This window comes from Pelodiscus sinensis, chromosome 26 (genome assembly GCF_052426305.1).
Source record: "Pelodiscus sinensis isolate ZL-2025 chromosome 26, ASM5242630v1, whole genome shotgun sequence".
NCBI lineage: Eukaryota > Metazoa > Chordata > Testudines > Trionychidae > Pelodiscus > Pelodiscus sinensis.
The window spans coordinates 3705353-3724538 of record NC_143077.1 but is presented as its reverse complement, the minus strand read 5'-3'; the positions used below and the strand labels follow the sequence as shown (position 1 = coordinate 3724538).

Genomic DNA, 19186 nt, shown 5'->3' with positions numbered 1-19186 from the left:
CCCAGGCCCCGTGAATCCGCCAGGCCGGAGGGAGCGCGGGGGCCGCCGGCGAGCCCCGGCCCTTCCAGCGCAGCCTTTTGTTCCCCCGGCCCGAAGTTTGTGCGCCCAGGCCCGTGACAGCGGCAGCCCCAGCGCTGGGCACGGCGGCGGGAGGAGGCGAGCGGCGGCTGCTTGACATGCATCCCACGGAGCGGCGGCTCGGAGCAGCAGCTTGGGCCGGGGACTCGCCGAGGGGGAGGCGGGGCGCTTTCCGCTCGCAGCCCGGCCGCCGCCGCACCAGCCGGAGCTGAGCCACACAAAAGGCGAGAAGGGGCGGAAAGGAAACTAACTTCCTGCAGACTTGTCCGCGGCCACCTGCCGTCGCGGGGGAGAGAGTCGCGCCCGGGACACTGGAGGGATTGTGCGGTTCTTGCAGCATGGCCCAAGCCAGAGGAGCCTCTCCGGCAGCCCAGAGACGGCTGGAAAAGCAGCGGGCGGCTGTCGGCAGGACCTGGGACAGTTAGTCCCCTGGCTTCTCTTCCAGGAGAGGAACCCCCGAATATTCCTCCTTGGCTCTCTGCTACTTGGGAGATCTTAGCTGCTCCCCCAGCCCACCCCCTGCTCCTTGCTGGTGCCTTTTAAAGCCACGGGGTTTTTTTTAAAGCTGCTGCCCATGAAGGAATCTACCGTGTATGTTTCACCGGGAAGCTGGGGGGTGTGGGCCATTCTTCCTTGGCTCAGATAGTTATGGCTTGATGGGCCCTGTGGGGTAGGAGGATCAGCAATGCCAGCATGCTCGGGAGACAGGAAGACCCGGGGTTTGCCCCTGCATGAAGAACTTCCTGTGTTTAAACGGGCAGGAATATCCGCTCGCAAGCTCAGTTCAAATGAAAACACTGGAGTTGTGGAGGGAGAGGCTAATTCAGACCAGCTGGACTTTCCGGGAGGAGAGCTGGGAAGAGGAGGAGAAGGATTTGTAGGAGCTGGGGTGACAATACATGAAACCACTGGAGCTGCTTTGCCTTTGTTGTTAAAGAAGGGCACGCTCGGTATAAATTAGCAGCTTCAAACTCATCTGCAGCTTCTGTTGGAAATAATGACGGGGAGCATTTATTGAATAGAAGCTGTCATCCTCGGCTGGTTTTTGCTGACAGTCGCAAGGAGAAAGGAACCTTACCTTAAAAGCAGCCCTGGAAGGAATTATTTGGCTGGTGATTTTTTTTTTAAAGAGATGCTCCGTGTATCCGCTTGGTTCCACCGGGATTCCTGGAGGGGCTATGGAATGTAACTGAGTTGGAAGCTTTACTACCATGGAAATTCGCTCCGGCATGGATTGCCATTTGACTTCTGTGGAATACAAATTCCGGTGTCCGAGCCGTTTTTAGGATTACAGTCTAAAACCTGAGTGGGGTTGTCGCGGACGCAGAATGCATTTCTTTTTGGGGTGGCTGGCAAGTGAATGAGGTGGTGTCTTCCTGAATTGGGGAAGTATGGGTAAGCCACTAAGCAGGCCAGACTGTTTACGGCAGAATCCCACTTGCTTGGGGAAAGGTGAGGAAGAGGATGGGTATATAGAGGACTGCTATGTCCCCCAGCGGTCCATATATGACACAATGAGAATAAATGAACAAATTGATCAGGGGTCTAAACTTAATCAGCCTTCCAAAAGCACCATAGACAAGATGGAGGCTGGAACCATCTCCAGCAATGGGACTATAGGCGCAGCCAATGTCTTTGAATCAAGGGCACCAGACAGTAAAAAGTTAGACGAACGAGTCATTTTTGACGCGCTGAAACTCAGCAGCGACGTCACGAAGTCAGCACCCGCTCCCCCGCGGAGAAGGCCAAACCCGGAAAGGAAAGAGAATGTGAACAGGAGGTCGTGGAAATCTTTTATGCCACCCAATTTCCCTGAGTTTGCAGAAAGGGTTGAGGCCTCCTTGAGTGAGGTCTCCGAAGCAGGGGCCTCCACTTCCTCTTTACAAGAGAAGCGGGAGTCGAGCGCCGGGTTGGGGGAGAGCTCTGGGCAGGCTCGTGATGGAGAAGTGATGTCAGAAGCGCTCACTTTGGAACACGTCCCCAAGTCGTCTGGCCTTCCAGAAGCCCAAGAGGCAAGGCCGCTCAGCGAGGACGGCTACGACTGTTTCCAGGATGAATGCCAACCCCTTCTGAAACCGGAAGATGCCCCTGCCAGGTCCGTGGTTCTCCCCCGGGACCGGAAACCCTCAAGTGCCACGTGGCCAAGAGCAAGAAGAAACATTATCAAGGGAAGCCTGAGTAGTGGGCATCGCGACGCCTTGGAAGCCGCCCTGGCAGACTGCACTGTGGAAACCGTGCCGCTGTCTCCCTGCCTGAGTGAAGAGCTGTTGGATCCGGGAATGAATATCCTCATCACCCCCAGCCTGCGAGAAAAAACGGAGTCCGAGCTGCGATTCGAAGAGGATGAGAGATGGATAATGATGGAGGCTGAGGAGGAGTGGGAGGCGGAGATGCTGTCAGAGGGAGGAAAGACAGTTCTCTTGACAGATGAGAAAAGGAACTGTTGCTTGGCAGATATTTCTGAAGAAAGGGAACAATTAATTGCTACAGCCGTGCCGACAGAGACAGCAGACTGTTCTGCTGGTGTCCTGGGAACCTCTCACCACCCAGCTCCTCGCCCGGTGCACTGTGATGACTCACAGCTGCATGATAGCAGCTTAGCTTCTGTTCCCCAGGAAACGTACCAGGATCCAAACGGCACTTTTGCAGCTAATGTGTGTGATACCGAAGCTGTGACAGTTCAGTATGAACCTGAGGACTTGGCTCCCAATTCGGTGCGCGGCGACAGCCCTCTTGTCCCCGAGCAGTTCTCTGACACGGATTCTGTGCAGATGTTCCTTGAGCTCGAAAAGCAGTGTCTGCGCGAGGAAGGGGATGGAGCTGCATTGCTGCATCTGGAGGGTCAGGTCTCTGAGGGGTGCTCGGAAGGGCTGGACCCACCAGCAGACTCTGAACAGCTGGCAGCGGCCGCGACGGAAGCGTGCCAGCAGGCAGCTCCTTCGGACGTCAGCGCTGCAGACTCTGCGATTGTGTCAGATCTCGAGGACTTGGATGGGACGTGCGGTTCGCAGGTGGCGAGTACAATCGAACCCACGACAGAGCCGTACTCGGAAAAGGAAACCTCCTCGGTGACCCAGACGGACTCCAAAGAAATAGGGCTTTCCAGTCCAAGGGGAGCGTGGGAGACAATATCACCACAGCTGCGCTGGCCAGCCAGTCAACTAGAGGAGGCCAAAGAATTGGAAAGCGACTTGCTGACGGATCGAGACACAACGGGAGGTTGTGCAGCAGGGGGGACGCTCGGCGGTGAAGCGACCGTGTCTCCTGTAGCAGATACAGTTGAAATGCCCTGCTGGGAAGGCAGGTTTCCCTCTGGAGAGGATACCGGAAGCATGTCCCCGAGCCACATGCTTCACTGTCCGCCGTTCGGCTCTGCCACCACGGAGGCACTGGACTCCCAGCTGGGTTTTTACTGGCCGAAAGACGCGGTCGCTGCGGAAGGGGCTCGTGGTTCCGAGGAGAGCGAACGTGCTCAGCCTGAAAGGGCTGAGTTCTCGAGCTGGGGCGTCGCGGAGCTGGCGTCGGAGGACGAAGTCACGGACTTGGACAAAGAGAGCGACCGATCGGAGGGGCGGATTCATGGGGCCGCACGTTCAGACCCGCATGGTTTTTCTGAAGCAGCTTTTCCAAGCGATTCTGTGTCCGAGCTGGACTCTGAGGCCCAGGTGAAGTCCACAGAGTCCCTGGAGGACCTGAAGTCCGAAGAAGCGGTGCCCCTGGATGAACTGCTGCCCCTAGATGGGATTATGCGCGGGGGAGCGTTCCTGGGGCTCCATGGGCTTCAGGAGGATGTGCCAGGAACGGTGGGCCGGGTAAGGCTGGAGGGTTCCACGGGAGAGGCAGACGTCTGGGGACAAGGAGACTTAGCCCGGCTGTTTGAACATAGCTGGGACGATGGGTCGATACAGTTTGTGCCTGGGGATACTCCCTCTCCCGACTCCCTGGAACATGTGGACGCTGAGGGGTGCGCTTCTGTGGCCACAACCGCTGAGGAGGCGCTTTTGGCCATTGCTGCCCCTTTGAGTATAGAGCAGCCCACCGCCACCGTACTAGCCAGCACGGAAATATTCCTTAATGCATTGCCAGCGGTGGGGGAGCCAGCTGCTGCCGCAGTGCAACCAGACATCGACACGCCACCAGTTGCCGACGCCACGCCACCAGCCACGGAGGAGCCAGCCACCGTGGCTGCGCCACCAGACACTGACGCCACACCTCTAGCCATGGAGGAGTCAGCCGCCGCGCCACCAGATGCCGCCGTGGCTGCGCCACCAGCCTCGGAGGAGCCAGCCGCCGTGGCTGCGCCACCAGCCTCGGAGGAGCCAGCCGCCGTGGCTGCGCCACCAGCCTCGGAGGAGCCAGCCACCATGGCTGCGCCACCAGCCTCGGAGGAGCCTGCCGCCGTGGCCGCGCCACCAAACAACGATGCTGTGCCTCTAGCCACGGAGGAGTCAGCCGCTGCGCCACCAGATGCCGCCGTGGCTGCACCACCAGCCACAGAGGAGCCTGCTGCCGAGGCCGCGTCACCAGACGATGCTGTGCCACCAGCCACGGAGGAGCCAGCTGCCTATGCTGTGCAGTCAGCTGCTGACGCTGTTCCACCAGCCACGGAGGAGCCCGACACCGCACCACCAGTCACAGAGGCACCTGATGCCGCCACGCCAGCCGACGACACCACACCACCAGCGATGGAGGAGCCTGCCACCGATGCCGCATCACCAGTAACCAACGCCGCCCCACCAGCCACAGAAGAGCCTGCTGCCAATGCTCCACCGCCAGCCGCCAACGCCACGCCACCAGCCACGGAGAAACCTGCCTCCCGCACCGCACCACCAGCCATGAAGGAGCCTGTCTCAGCACCGCTAGGACCCGGGCAGCAAGCTCCCATTGCTCCAGCATCCAGCATGGTGGAGCTCCCCAGGGACATGCCGGGCACGGAAGAGTTTCCCGCCCGTACACCATCCAGCCCAGGGGAGTCGAAAGTGGCTGCAGTTCCCAGCACAAAGGCGCAGGCTGGGACAGAAGAGCTGGCCCCAGCTTTGCCCTGCGGCCCGGAGGAGCCTGCTGCTAAGTCACCTGGGCTGGAGGAACCTCTTGCCTCTGGCCAAGCACCCGGAGGATCCCGTGCTCCGGAGCCCAGCACACAGATGCTTCCTGCAGCTGGGCTGGGAATGGAAGAGCCCCCTCCTCTCCCAACCCTCCAAGCAAAGGAATTATCTTCTGCGGCATCTGGGGGGAAGGTGTTGGCTACCACAGTGACTGGCCCGGACGGGCCTGCTATCTCGGCTCTTGCTGCGGAAGGGCCGCCTGCTAGAACAGATGGATTGGTTCCAGATAATGAGGTATTTGTTACTCACTTACTAACCCAGGGTATGTCAGACAGGAAATCCCTTCATTTGGGGGAGGGGGAGGAGAGGAAGTTCTGCCTCCTACCTACTTGAGAGTTTGCTCACACTGCTTGCAAGCTGCACTAATTGTCCCCTCTCCCAGCTGGGTTTTCTGTAATGGTAGCTCTTCTCCCAGGTACAAAGAGGTCACTTTTGTAGGCCAGTGGTTTATTTCTCTTTGGAGGGGGGGTAGGGTTTGTATCTTTGCAAGCCGGAGAGGTAAAATACAATTGCTAGATTAAGAAAATTCTTTCCCTGAACTTTTCAAGTGACTGACGTATTCAAACCCATTACTTAAAAAGCTTCCTCAAATGTCACGCCGAGATTGCTGCAGCACGGCTTTGTCTTGCTGGGGGAGATGCCCCATTTCCAAGACACAATTCTGTTACGAAAGCGAATCCGCAAAGCAAGTTGGTGAAAAGGATGCGTGCACACGACTGGCCGTTCCTTTCGGGCTTTCCTAAATGCACACAGAGAGGCAAAGTTGTTCTGCGATATCACGAGACAAAGGAGTGTCATTCTCTTCAGTATTTTACTAGCAGCTTTTGCATCAAGAAAATGTTAACAGGGCTGGGAAAAGTATGGAGGGGGGTTAACACCCGGGACTTCCATCTCTGAACTCGAATCGACCCGCCATTTAGGTTAAGAAAACAATGATTGGGAAGACATCCCCGATTGCTCGGCACATAAGCCTTATTCAGTGGTAGCTTGAGCTTTGCCACCTCTTTGTAAAAATCCCAAAGACAACTCAGCATCAGAGAACTGCTTTGAAATGGAGGGAAACCCAGGAAGAGATCCGTTGGTTTTTGGTTTAAGTGCAGCCTTCGCTGCCAAACCAAGTTCTAGCCAGTAAATTAGGGAAGAAAAAGAGACCTCAAGGTACTGACTTTATGTGGCTATTATCTGGGATTTACTGCTTTGGTTTCATTGTTGCCTCTCCATGGGGACTGTAGTCTGTATTAAATGGTTCTAGTTATTAACCCTTTGGAGCCATTGGTAGGGTTAGGTTTGCATCAGGAAAATGCCTCGTAACTTGAGTTATGTCTAACGTGTGCCAGGTGCGTGAAGCAAAACCGTACCTCCAGCGTTGCCACGGAGGTTTGTTCCAGTGGCGTGCTGGCACGTCTGCAGACAATTCCCACCTGAGCGCCGTGCTCGTGCACAGCATTCAAAGGGTTAAGAAGTGGCGTGAGATCACAGGATGCAGTCATCCATGATGGGAACAAAGTAGAATGTAGAGAGAGTCTTTGGAAAGGGGTGTCCGCATGAGAGGGACGCCCCTAAAGCCTTGAGTCAAGAACGTTCACCAAATACAGCTCTGAGGAAACCTCCCGCATCACGTTTTTCTTTGCAGAAGATGGATTGCACATTAAATATTAGTTTCACATTTGAGTCCCGGTGCAGGTGAATGAGCTAAAACACTGGAGTCTTGTGTATGCACTTTGGCATCGAAGAGTAAATGCATTAAAAGTATTTGCTCCAGATGCGATTACGCGTGTGATTTACCTTGTAAATGGGTCTTTGGTTTCTGGATTATGCTCTCCCAGGTGATAATTATTTATTGCCGAGTGCCTCAGGCTGTGCATTCGGGTCCGGCAAAAAGGGGTGTCAAGCTTTGAGTTGAAAAAGGGAAGCTTTATATTGGAGGCATAGGTCAGAGTGCCTTGGAAGAGGCTCCGTGCGCCAGTCAATCATCTGCGTGCCTGCCTTATCAGCCTGGCCCTGCCGTGTACTTGCAGCTCCATATAAGAGCAGTAACCAAAGTGTTTGGAGAATTAGTTATTTCATGTCACCATCACTTCTTATAACCACAGAATCATTCTGCACAAGCGTGTAGCTCTGGACAGTGTCTTCCAGCGCTCTTGAGTTAATATTCCTGGCACCGTTCCACCCTGTAGACAAGCGGCTCAACTTACGTGGGGAGGAAAAGATTTTTCTCTGAAAACGGGGCAGAGCCAGGGAAGCCAGGCCATCTTTCCCAGGCAGAAGCTTCAGGGGGTAGCCGAGTTAGTCTGTTACAGGAAAAAAAACAACCGATGGTCTGGTAGCACTTTATAGACTAACAAAACATGTTGATGGGATCATGAACTTTCGTGGGCACAGCCCACTTCTTCAGATGACCGGAGTTATGAATTTAGCATGTTCAGACCCAAAATAAATAGGAGAGGGGAAGGGGAGGGAAGGAAAAAGGAGGGGATGGGAGACAGAGCATCAGTAAGTATCTGAAGATTGGTTAGTTAAACTGGAGCAGATAAGAATCAGTCACTCGCCCCCCCCCCCTTTTTCTTCCCTCCCCTTCCCCTCCTATTTATTTTGGGTGTACACAACGTAAACTCATAACTCCAGTCATCTGAAGAAGTGGGCTGTGCCTGTGAAAGCTCATGATCCCATCAACATGGTTTGTTAGTCTATAAAGTGCTACCAGACCATTAGCTGTTTTTTTTCCCAGGCAACGTGCTGCTGACTTTCCTCCCTTCAGAGGGAAAGCAATTGTCTGACACCAGAGGCCTTTTCCAACCCTTACTCGAGCGCTTGCGTCTGTAGAGTTTTTGGCATGAGTCTGTCTGAACTGAAAAGTTTAGACTCTTGTCAATTTCCATAGACTCAGTTACAGGGGTTTTCAAGCACACTTGAAGAAGAATGAGAGAGGTTGTCTGTGTTTATCTCCGGCTGTATTCCGAAGGAGACGGTTGGGGAGTACAGAGAGAACACTCTAATCTTGTCTGTTTGTCAGACATGGATCTGTGCTCGCTAGCAGCTCTGGTATAAACAATGTCTCCATCCCTATTCTGGGCTGTATTATTTATCACTGTTTTTTTACCTCCCCGATTTTGCTTTTCATGTTCCAGTGTTTCCTGCACAATGTGGCCTTGCTTGACTGCCCTGCCTCGCTGGGGCTGAATGACACTATTGTGGAGGAAGGGAAATGAATTCAGGGTCTGGCTTGTCATCAGCTAATTACAGGAGATTTGAGGCTTTGATAAGAGCACTTCTCTCCTCCTTGGAAAGATGGGATTTTTTCTCCGGCTGTTTTGCCTCCTGACCGCAAGGTTCCTTCCTTCATTTCCAAAACCCCTTTTTTGGTTTGAATGCTTTTCCCACGGGACGTGCAGGGTGAGGCCGTGCCAAATATGTGGGATGATCTCAGATAAACAGTTAACACATTCGTCTTTCATGGCCTTTCTCTTGTTCCCCCGGTCTTTACAAATTCAGGATTTTTCCCAGTGTCTCCAGTGTCAGTTGTTTGACAGAACTCACGTCCGTGTCTAGCAGAGCCCCGTGCAATCCTGCCAGGGTGAGACTTGCTTTGATTTCCATTATTGAGCATCTGACTGGCTCTTGGTGTAAATCACCGTTGACTAGCTAGATGGGGCTTTCCCAGGGTTTTACGGTAGGGATGTAAAATCTCCTTTCATCAGGCAGTCATTTAAACCTTACGTTTAACCAGTTCACTGCTTAAGTGGGGGCGAGAGGAGGACTCTGGCTATTCAGGAGCACCCCTGCCCGCGGCGCATGGGGGGATGCTCCAGCCCTGCCGATTAATCATTCACATCCCTAATTTACAGATTTAAAAGCATCTCTCTCTGATGCATTAACAGGAGTGTGGTGAGCAAGACACGAGAAGTCATTCTTCCGCTCTGCTCTGTGCTGGTTAGGCCTCCGTTGGAGTCTAGTGTCCAGTTCTGGGCACCACATTTCAGGAAGGATGTGGAGCAATTGGAGAGGGTCCAGAGAAGAGCAACAAGAATGATTAAAGGTCTAGAGAACATGAGCTCTGAGGGAAGACTGAAGGAATTGGGCTTGTTTAGTTTGGAAAGGAGAAGACCGAGAGGGGACATGATGGTGGTTTTCAAGTATCTAAAAGTGTGTTACAAGGAGGAGAGAGAAAAATTGTTCTCCTTGGCCTCTGAGGATAGGACAAGAAGCAAGGGGCTTAAACTGCAGCAAGGGAGGTTTAGGTAGGAAGAACTTCCTCACTGTCAGGGTGGTTAAACACCGGAATAAATTGCCAAGGGAGGTTGTGGAATCCCCATCTCTGGAGAGATTTAAGAGCAGGTTAGATAAATGTCTGTCATGGATGGTCTAGACGGTACTGGGTCCTGCCGTGAGGGCAGGGGACTAGACCCGATGACCTCTCCAGGTCCCTTCCAGTTCTAATGTTCTGTGATTCTATGATGCAGCCATATGAACTGTGCCCGAACCAGCAGAAACTTGTAGCGCTAGAGATTCTGGCTGTGGGCCGAGGAGAGGTTTGGCCAACAAATAAAACTCCCTCAGTGACCGACGTGCAGCCAAAGCAGCAGAAGGAAAATGTTCAGCCTGCTCCCTGGTTGGCAACTGTCGTCCAAGGTGTCTCTGTTGGCAGCGGGAGGCTCTAAACCGATCCCCCCCCCCCTTTCTTGTCCAGATGTTCCAGAAGGAGCAGGTGGATCCCATCCAGGTCAAACTGCAGCAGGTCAATGGAGTGGGCCAGGGTCTCATCCAGAGTGCGGGGAAGAACTGCGACGTCCAGGGACTGGAGCACGACATGGAGGCACTCAACACCCGCTGGAACACGCTGAACAAAAAGGTAAGCGCCACTGGCCGGCCTTGCTCGCGTGGCGCAGGAAGGCAGGGTCGTGGTTCCAGGCAACCGGCCGCCGTAAAGGGTACAGCCTTTGTGCTTTAAGCCGGGGCGGGGAACCTTTTTGGGGCTGGGGGCCACTGACCCACAGAAAAATCAGTAGGGGCCGCAGACAAGTGAGACCCAAACAACCCCCCTGAAACCCCAACCCCTCGCTGGCCTCTGACGGAGAAGGAGAAAGACCCTCCTCACGTTCCCTTCACACACCAGAGCCTAAGGGGACCCAGCCTAGTAGATTTGGTGTGTTCCTGCCCCATAGGGGGACGGCAGGGGGCTGGAGGGCCAGTGCAGGCTCCCCAGTGCTGCAGGGGGAGCCCTGAGCCTCGGGGGCCAGATCCAGGCAAGCCAGGGGCCAGATTAGGTTCCCCACCCCTGGTTGAAGCAGAGCCGTTGACTCGGTGTCAAGGGCCGCGAGCCGTTTGTGTTGCCGCCTGGTGTAACTTGAGAGCCCCGTGCCTCTAGTGAGGGGTGTGTCTATACCCCGCAGGTGGCCCAGCGCATCGCCCAGCTCCAGGAGGCCCTGTTGCATTGTGGGAAGTTCCAGGATGCTTTGGAGCCGTTGCTGAGCTGGTTGGCGGACACGGAGGAGCTCATCTCCAATCAGAAGCCTCCCTCTGCTGAATACAAAGTGGTGAAAGCGCAGATCCAGGAGCAGAAGGTGAGCGGGGGGGCGCGAGCGGGCGCCAACAGTCTCCGGAGGGGAAGCCAGCAAGGCCAGAGAGCAGCTGCGTCAGCTAGTAGCTGAACAAGGGTGTCTGCTCCATTTGGATTGTTTGAAAAGTATCAGTGGCACCTGTGACTTCCTGTCATTCTCCTAGCGTATAGCAACCGTTCTGCACCTGCGCCTTATTCTACCACTAGCCTGTGTGGATTCTGGCCTCCTTACCAAGGCCCGCTGTCTTCACTGGCTAATAAGAACGAGCGTTACATAAAAGGCAGCAGATTGGCTCTACATCCCCAGTGGTATTTTGCTATCATGCTGTCTTGAAATTTGCTCCCTTCTTATTTTTCTTTTACAGCACAGTTGGTTTTGCACATGCTGACAGCTAGTTTTTTTTATCAGGATCAGATAGCTTGTGTAGAGTCGGGATGTAAAATCCCAGTTAATCAGTTCACCAGTTAAACTTTAGATTTAACCAGTTAACCCACTTAGACGACTCCCGGTCCCCCTACAATCAGGGTGGCCTGCTCCTGGCCCTGCCGCATGGCTGGAGCAGCCCTCCACCCTCAAGCGGCTTCTCCAAGGTACCAGTTAACCAGTACCTGGTAAGCATCACCTGTTAATGGTTAACCGGTTACCTGTTCACATCCCTAGTGTAGAGCAGGGTTTTAGTTTCGGAATTTGAACCAAAGAAACACACAGAAGAGGTTTGGCCAAACACAAATTGGTCTGTAGGTAAAGCATGCAGGTTGTGAATCCGACTTGTTAATATCTGGAAAGTTAGTGCATGTTAATCATGGCAAAGCAAAGTTTTAAACACCTATGGGAGATTTTTTTAATGCGGTATTTGAGCAAATGTTGAAACATGCCAGTCGGGGGGCGAGTTTCGTGTGTATCCGTTGAATCGAGTGTTTTGGATTTCTTTGGGCCATTTGTATTATCTTTTGAGTTTGGAAGGGGGAAAAAAATCTTCGTGTTGATGTGCTCAGCTGGGCTTGGAGGCAACCCAGTGCTGAATGGCTCAGAGACCCTGGGAGGGGTGGTGTGTTGAGAAGCAAAAGCAGCGCTGCTGGCTCAAGTTGGTCACTTTACGCCTCTTTGTCTCGCTGTTTATGAAAAAGCTGCTGCAGCGGCTCTTGGACGATCGCAAGGCCACGGTGGAGATGATCCAGGCAGAGGGCGGGCGCATAGCGCAGTCGGCCGAGCCAACGGACCGAGAGAAGATCGTTTGCCAGCTGGAGAGTCTGGAAAATAGATGGGCAGGCCTGCTTGGCAAGGCAGCCGCCAGGTAAGGAGCAGACGTGGGCAGAAGCGACTTCGTTGTGCGTCAGCTCTGAAAGGGGAGAAATCCCTCGGTGTCCCGCGGCAGATGCCGTCTTTGCCCCATCGTATCTGGGTTCGAACGTGCTGGATATTGGAGGGTGGAGAGCAAATAGGAGAGCCGCAAGCGTCTGAATTGCTTTTCTGCGCTCGACTAGATGATCCCAGTGGGGGGTGTCAGTCTCAGAACAGGGGTGGGCAATAATTTTCGCGGGGGGGGGCGGCGCGTAATGAATTTTGCTAGGTGGTCACGGGCCAGCTCCACCCCCACAAGGGGCGTGGCCTGGGGGAAGGGGCGGGGTTGGGACTAGCCTCCCCCCAGAATTGTTTGGAGCTGGAGGCTTTGAATGACAAACCTAGCAAAGGGCTCGCGGCTCCCAGCCCCGCTGCTACTGCCTTGCACAGCCTCTGCCTGGGGTTGCTGTGGTTATTTGAAAGACTCGCGGCTCCGACCTCCGCCAGGGTAGCGCTGCAACCGGGAGCCCTGAGCCATTGAAATAGGATCCTGCTGCCTGAGCCACCGCCTGGACCATTGGATAACACAGGCAGCAGGATATACATAGAAAGGGACCAGATGCAGAGGTAGCTGGGCCGGATCCGGCCCCCAGGCCACATCTTGTCCCGCCCTGCCTTAGAATCCATCATTTTGCTCGGAGAGCCTCCTTCAGTGTAAACCTATGTAGTACACCTACACGAGGGATGTAAATGGATAACCAGTTAACTGAGGCTTATTGGTTCTGGTTAACCTGTAGGGGCTGAAGCAGCTTCCCACCCACCCCCAGTAGGGGGCAGGCCCAGCCTAGTCTCCCACTACAGGTTACGTGCTGGCTCCCCAGGAGCAGGGCCAGCTGGGGCTGCCAGCCCTGCTCCCGGGGAGCTGGCTGCAGAGCCTGCAGCGAAGCCTCCCTAGGAATGAGGCCGGGAGCGGGGCAGTTCCTAGCGGTTACACACGTCAATAAGCTTTATACTGCAACACTCGCAGCTCGTGGACCCGCTGGGCTTTTTAGTGGCTGCTCAGTTACATTTCTAAACAACATTATACGTCCCTAGCTGCCTTAGGCTGCTTAGCAGTTTTGCGACGATCCGTTTTCGCCATCTTATTGGCACGTTGGCAAAGTGTGGTAGTCATGTCTCTCATAGGCCTCAGTGGTCAGGATATTGTAGTGGTTTGCAGAACTCACTGTCTCGTGTACTTTAGACAGAGACCAGGTCAGTATTGGTTCAGTTTCCATTACACTGCACACTTAGGGGCGGGTTTCTCAGGCCGTGTCTACGCAGCAGCTACACACAAGCGGTTATTTCGACATAATGTGGGGGACGGCGTACTGCGACTCCTGTAGCCCTTGTTGTACGAAGGGAAGCCGGGGGAAGAGCGCTTGGTCTCGAAATACCTGCTGTGTAGACCGCGCCAAAAGTCGAAATAAGCTATTTCGACAAAAGCCACTCAATTAGCTCGAGTTCTGTCGCTTATTTCGAGTTTAGCCCGGCTGCATCGACGTGCCCTCGCTGACAGAAGCATTTGTGTGTCTGTTTTTAAACTAGTGATAGAAATGTAGCCGTGTTAGTCTGGTGCAGCTGAAACAAAAAAACAGGACTGTGTAGCACTTTAAAGACTAACAAGATGGTTTATTAGATGATGAGCTTTCGTGGGCCAGACCCACGTCCTCAGATCAAATAGTGGAAGAAAATTGTCACAACCATATATACCAAAGGATACAATTAAAAAAATGAACACATATGAAAAGGACAAATCAAATTTCAGAACAGAAAGAGGATGGGGGAGGGGGAAGGTAAATGTCTGTGAGCCAATGATATTAGAGGTGATAATTGGGGAAGCTATCTTTGTAATGGGTAAGATAATTAGCATCTTTATTCAAATTTGCGTGTAAAGTGTTGAATTTAAGCATGAATGGCAGTTCAGAGGATTCTCTTTGAAGTGAAGTCTTAAAAGGTCTTTGGAGCAGGATGCAGGTAATCAAGTCATTGAGACAATGCCCTTTCTGGTTGAAGTGGCAAGAAACTGTTTTTTCTTTGTGATCCTGTCTGATATCTGTTTTGTGGCCATCCCCCTTCTGTTCTGAAATGTGATTTGTCCTTTTCATATGGGTTCATTTTTTTTAATTGTACCCTTTGGTATATATGGTTGTGACAATTTTCTTCCACTATTTGATCTGAGGAAGTGGGTCTGGCCCACGAAAGCTCATCACCTAATAAACCATCTTGTTAGTCTTTAAAGTGCTACATAGTCCTGTTTTTTGTTTTTAAACTGTTTTCCATCCGGTACAGATGTCAAATTGTGATTAACCAGTTAAACCTGCTTGCTGGGTCCTGCTCCTGGGTCCTGCTCCTAGGGTTAGGATGTTTACCAGTTAACCAGTTACCTGTTCGCATCCCTACCATCCAGCCGTCTGATTAACAGACCTAGGACTGGATCTTGCTAGTGCAGCGCTTTGGTTTTGCAGCCGGTGTGAATCCACTAGACACTGGTGTGGGCTGTTCGCAGCCATCGGATAGCAGCCCTTGGGAAGCTGAGTGACATTCCTTTACTGGACTATCCTGGAACCAGAAAACACGCGACACCGAAATCTTGGGAGAGGAAAACCGATGGTGCAGCTTGATGCTGCTGTGGAGATGCTGGGATGAAATGAATTCGCGTCCCAGCGCCCGTGTATTTTTATTCCTCTTGGTTTGACATTTCGCTTCAGTTCCAGAGCACCGTTTGCACCTGGCGGCCGCTCGCCTCTCCTCTGCAGGGTGCGCTAGGCTGCGTGGCCTCGTCTGATAGTGAGGGGAGCCACCCGCCAGGGCCAGCCTCGGTTCTTTGCAAGTCCGGCTGAATAAATGGGCCGCAGCCTCAATCGGGAACCTTTCACCAGCACCGGTCCTAGCCAGCCTGCGATTCAAGGATCTTAGCCGTGCCCCCTTGTCATTTCAGGGGGTGCCTAGGGCAAGGCTGGGGGAGGCAGAAAAATCGAAGTGTAGAACAGAAGCCTTTTTATTGACTTCAGTGGGAGTTGCCTTGGACCCTAGCGCAGCAGCAGTGGGAAGGGCATGTTATTCTGCAGCTTCTAGGGAATGGCTGTGCTTGCATTTCCAGTGTAGCTGACACAGGCATGCTGATGAGGGCAACTATTTCAGCAGCAGCCGGAGCCCCGGGCCTTTAAATCATTGCTGGGCCCCTGTGCAGCATGCTCCAGGCAGCGCTGGGAAGAGGGGGTCCCATGGTCTGGCCAGTGCTGAGGGCTGGCAGCCGAGGCCATGCCCCTTCCACACAGGGCCCCGCCTCTCCACCTTGCCAGGGGCTTGGCAAGTCGGTTGGCTCCCCTGGCCAGAAATAATGTTACATCAGGACTGAGGAGAGGTGTTTGTTTTCCTCCTTTCTATCTCTTAGCTGCCAGGCGTTTGCTTCTGTGGGCTTCTGTGGCCACAGCCGATGCTAAAAGCTCTGTCGTGCCACGCAGGGTTGGTGGCTGACGTGGCGCTCCGACGTTGACATTGCTTAACTTTCCAGATTAAAAAACGAAAAAGACCTAACGCCTAACTAGCCGTTTTGTTGTTATTTTGATGTAGGCAAAAGCAACTGGAAGATATCCTGGTTCTGGCTAAACAATTCCACGAGACCACGGAGCCGATTTCAGACTGGCTTTCCTCGACGGAGAAGAAACTAGCAAATTCTGAGCCCATCGGGACTCAGACAGCTAAAATCCAGCAGCAGATCGCCCGGCACAAGGTAGGAGGCGGCCCCCAGGCCAACACAGAGCTGCCATTACCCAGAGATGTGCAGAAAGCCCCCTGTACGGTGATGGGGAAAGCTGCCACAGGCTTCGGAAATGCCACGAGCCTGGGAAATCGTGGCCCATTGTTCGCTGGCCATAGTGTAACCGTTGTGTCTGTCGCTCCTTGCAGCCAGTTGATTTATCATTTTTTTTTGTCTTTAATTTGTCCGATCATGATTTAAGTTCATTCTTAGTTTCTTTTTGTTTTCCCCCCTCCCCCGTTTTATTCCATTTTCGATCGTTTGTTTCCGTTGTCCGTTTTGTCACCCGGGATCGGCAGGCGCTAGAGGAAGACATAGAGGGTCATGCGAGAGCTGTGACCCAGGCAGTCAGTGTCGGGCAGTCTCTCTCCTCCCTGAGCTGCCTGGCGGAGCAGGGCTTGCTGGCCGAGAAGCTGGACTGGCTGCAGGCCCGGTACTGCGAGATCCAAGACCGGTGCAGCCGGAAGGCAGCCCTGCTTGCTCAGGCCTTGTGCAACGCTCGGCTCTTTGGGGAGAACGAGGTGGAAGTGCTCAACTGGCTGGCCGAGGTTGAGGACAAGCTCAGCTCGGTTTCCGTAAAGGATTACAAGCGGGACGTCCTGCAGAAGCAGCATGCCGACCAGCTGGTATTGCCACTTTCCGTTCTTTCATCTCCCTCCCTCCCTCCCTTTCTTTTGTCGTTTGGATCCATTTTTGGTTTCTTTGACTTTCATTTTCGCCTGCATCCACACGGGTCTCTCTTCTGCGGTGGGGGCGCTCACCTGGTTTCCTTTATTAAAAATAATTCTTTTCCCCGCCTGCCCCCCTCAAAGGTGTCCTGGTGTCCCATAAAGTGTAAACTACCCGCATGCTTTGCATCAAAGGCCTGGCCGAAGCAAGCCCGACCAGCCACGATTTTCCTTGACAGCGTCCAGTGTTGCTCCCTAGAATAAGCGGATTTAAAGCGTCTCAGAGGGGGAGCCGGGTTGGTCTGTAACTTTAAAAGCGACGAGTCGTCCGGGGGCACCGTGGAGGCGAACGTATAGAACACCAGGAGCCCCTCCTCAAGGGGCTCGTCGTGATGCTCTAGATTGTTGGCAGTCGCTGAGGTGCCCCGGGATGATTTGTTGCTTGGGATGTAAAGAGTCGAGCAACATGCTGCTCTTGAGGACTGGCCCCTGCTTCAGAGGGACATGGTCTGTTTCCATTCCCCCCTCGGGCTCTGCAGTGTGGACACAGCCCTCCGGTGGAGGCGTGGCTGATGCCGGCGCAGCTGGTGTCAGAACACCGCCTCCCCGAGTTACGTTACCTGTGCTGGAAGGAGCACATGTCCGTCAGCAGAGCTGCATCAGCACTGGGGGTTTGTCAGGCACAGCTGTGTTGCGGGGGGATGGGCTCATGCTCCTACCCCCAACACACCTGGGCCAGTGCAAGTGTTTAAGCCTAGGCTGGTCAATTTCGTCTTTGGTTCATTTCTAATGCAAGGCTGCGGAGGCCGGGGGTGGTAAAGACCAGTGGGTAGCGCGGAGTTAGGAGACCTACAGCCGTCCAGGGACGAGTAGTGGTGTGGGAGCAGGAGGGCCATGCCACGTGCCTGGTTCCCATCCTTCGGGGTACAGGGAAAGAGAAGGGTTGTGCTTTCCCTGGGGTCGGTCTCCTCGCTCGGCTGTACTTGGCTGTTGAAGGGCCTCCTTTCGGAGATGGTAACGGCTGATGGGTTCTTTCCATTCAGGCCCTGAACGAGGAGATTGTGAACCGAAAGAAGAATGTCGACCAAGCCATTAAAAACGGGCAGGCGCTTCTGAAACAAACCACAGGTACCAGAAGAGCCAAGAGGGGGCAAAGTTGCCCCCGGGGCGTGGCAATTTAAAAGGGCCTAGGGTTGGGAGGGGGAGGCGCGGTACGGTCCAAGCAGCTCTGAGGGCTGGCTGCCCCTGACCCCGCCCCTTCTGGGCCACGCCCCTTCTGGAGCCTCCGAACGATTCCCCCCCCCCCCCCAAGTTGTGACTGACTGTAAAGTGTTCAGCGGAGGCTGTTGATCTTGGATTCCCTGGAGACGCTGCAGCACTGAATGAAGCAGCGCACGTGATCTTTCTGTGCGGAGGACCCTGAGTTCGCGTTGAGCGTCTTTATTACAGTGGTACCTAAGGGTCACCCTGCAGAGCCATGGCCAGGCCCTCCTTGTAAACACGCCGACAGCTGTCGAGCAGCGGTTTTCAGGCACGAGGGCTGCATGGTTTATTTTTTGGTGGTCTGGCTTGCAACCCATCCCGGGCTCGGCTCCTCCTTTCAGCTGCTAAATCACATTAAAAGAGGCTAAAAATACACCCCGCTCTTTCCTAATATTACTTCCCATGTAAGCAACTGCTGCAGTTGCCATGTAGATGTCATCCGTTCGTGAGTGGGAGGAGAGGTGGTGCTGAGGGAGGCTGTGAACCAAGAGGTAGTCTGCACGATGAGCAAATGTTCTAGAAAAGTTGATCTAACCAAAAGAAATCCCCCACCTTCTCGGTTCCCGGCCTGCTCCCAAGTGGCTCCCTCTTTCTCCGAGGGGTCGCACCCTAGTCCAGACCAAAGCGCTGGAGTTTTGCACACAAAAGATGACATTGCAGGGTTCGTTTCTGTTGGGAGGAGGAGGAGGAATTTTCCCTGGCTGCAAGGAAAATATTAGTAACTCCAGGGCTGTGAACATGGCGTCTTGCTTGTACCGAGTAGCCGAAAAGGGATTCTGAAAGGGGCCCTTTAAAACAAGCGGTGGGAAAATGGGCGGATTTTAAACCAAACCTGCCCAACCTCGGATGAGCAGAACTAACTGTGCCTCCCTCCCGCAGGGGAAGAGGTGTTGCTAATCCAGGAAAAACTGGACGGCATCAAGACCCGTTACTCGGACATCACAGCCACGAGCTCCAAGGCGCTCCGGACGCTGGAGCAGGCGCGGCAGCTGGCCACCAAGTTCCAGTCCACGCACGAGGAGCTGACCAGCTGGATGAGTGAGGTGGAGGAGGAGCTGATGTCCAGCGGGGGGCAGTCGCCTGTTGGGGAACAGATCCCCCAGTTCCAGCAGAGGCAGAAGGTCAGAGCTTTCGAGATACGGCGCTCGGTGGCCGAAGCCGGGGTGGATTGTTCCGAGGGGATGCAGCAGAGCCGATGAGCACAGGCGCTTGCGGCGCTCCAGTGAGGGTGCGGGGTGAGACTTGGCTCGCCCACCGCCGTGTCTAGGAGTGGGGGTAACGGAAGGGGAATATCAGTTTGGTCCATGGCTGCGGCAGTACAGCTGACAGTGACGGGATTTCCTCCTGAGAAGGGCTGAGGCACCCTCCTTGGGCTGCAACTCAGCAGCCTCATCGCTCGCTTGGAGATCAGCAATACACCCAAATGTATGT

General features: G+C 54.0%; 1 protein-coding gene across 25 annotated transcripts in view; it reads left to right on the top strand.

Annotated features, from left to right (window-relative positions):
• Positions 1-19186, top strand: part of MACF1 (microtubule actin crosslinking factor 1) — a 299184-nt gene that overhangs the window by 218685 nt on the left and 61313 nt on the right. For all 25 annotated transcript variants that reach the window (XM_075908729.2, XM_075908727.2, XM_075908730.2 and 22 more), the window contains 7 exons: positions 9871-10032; positions 10574-10744; positions 11869-12035; positions 15638-15797; positions 16124-16450; positions 17536-17620; positions 18635-18876. In XM_075908729.2, coding sequence (XP_075764844.2) covers positions 9871-10032; positions 10574-10744; positions 11869-12035; positions 15638-15797; positions 16124-16450; positions 17536-17620; positions 18635-18876 — 1314 coding nt within the window. The remainder of the gene's footprint in view (positions 1-9870; positions 10033-10573; positions 10745-11868; positions 12036-15637; positions 15798-16123; positions 16451-17535; positions 17621-18634; positions 18877-19186) is intronic.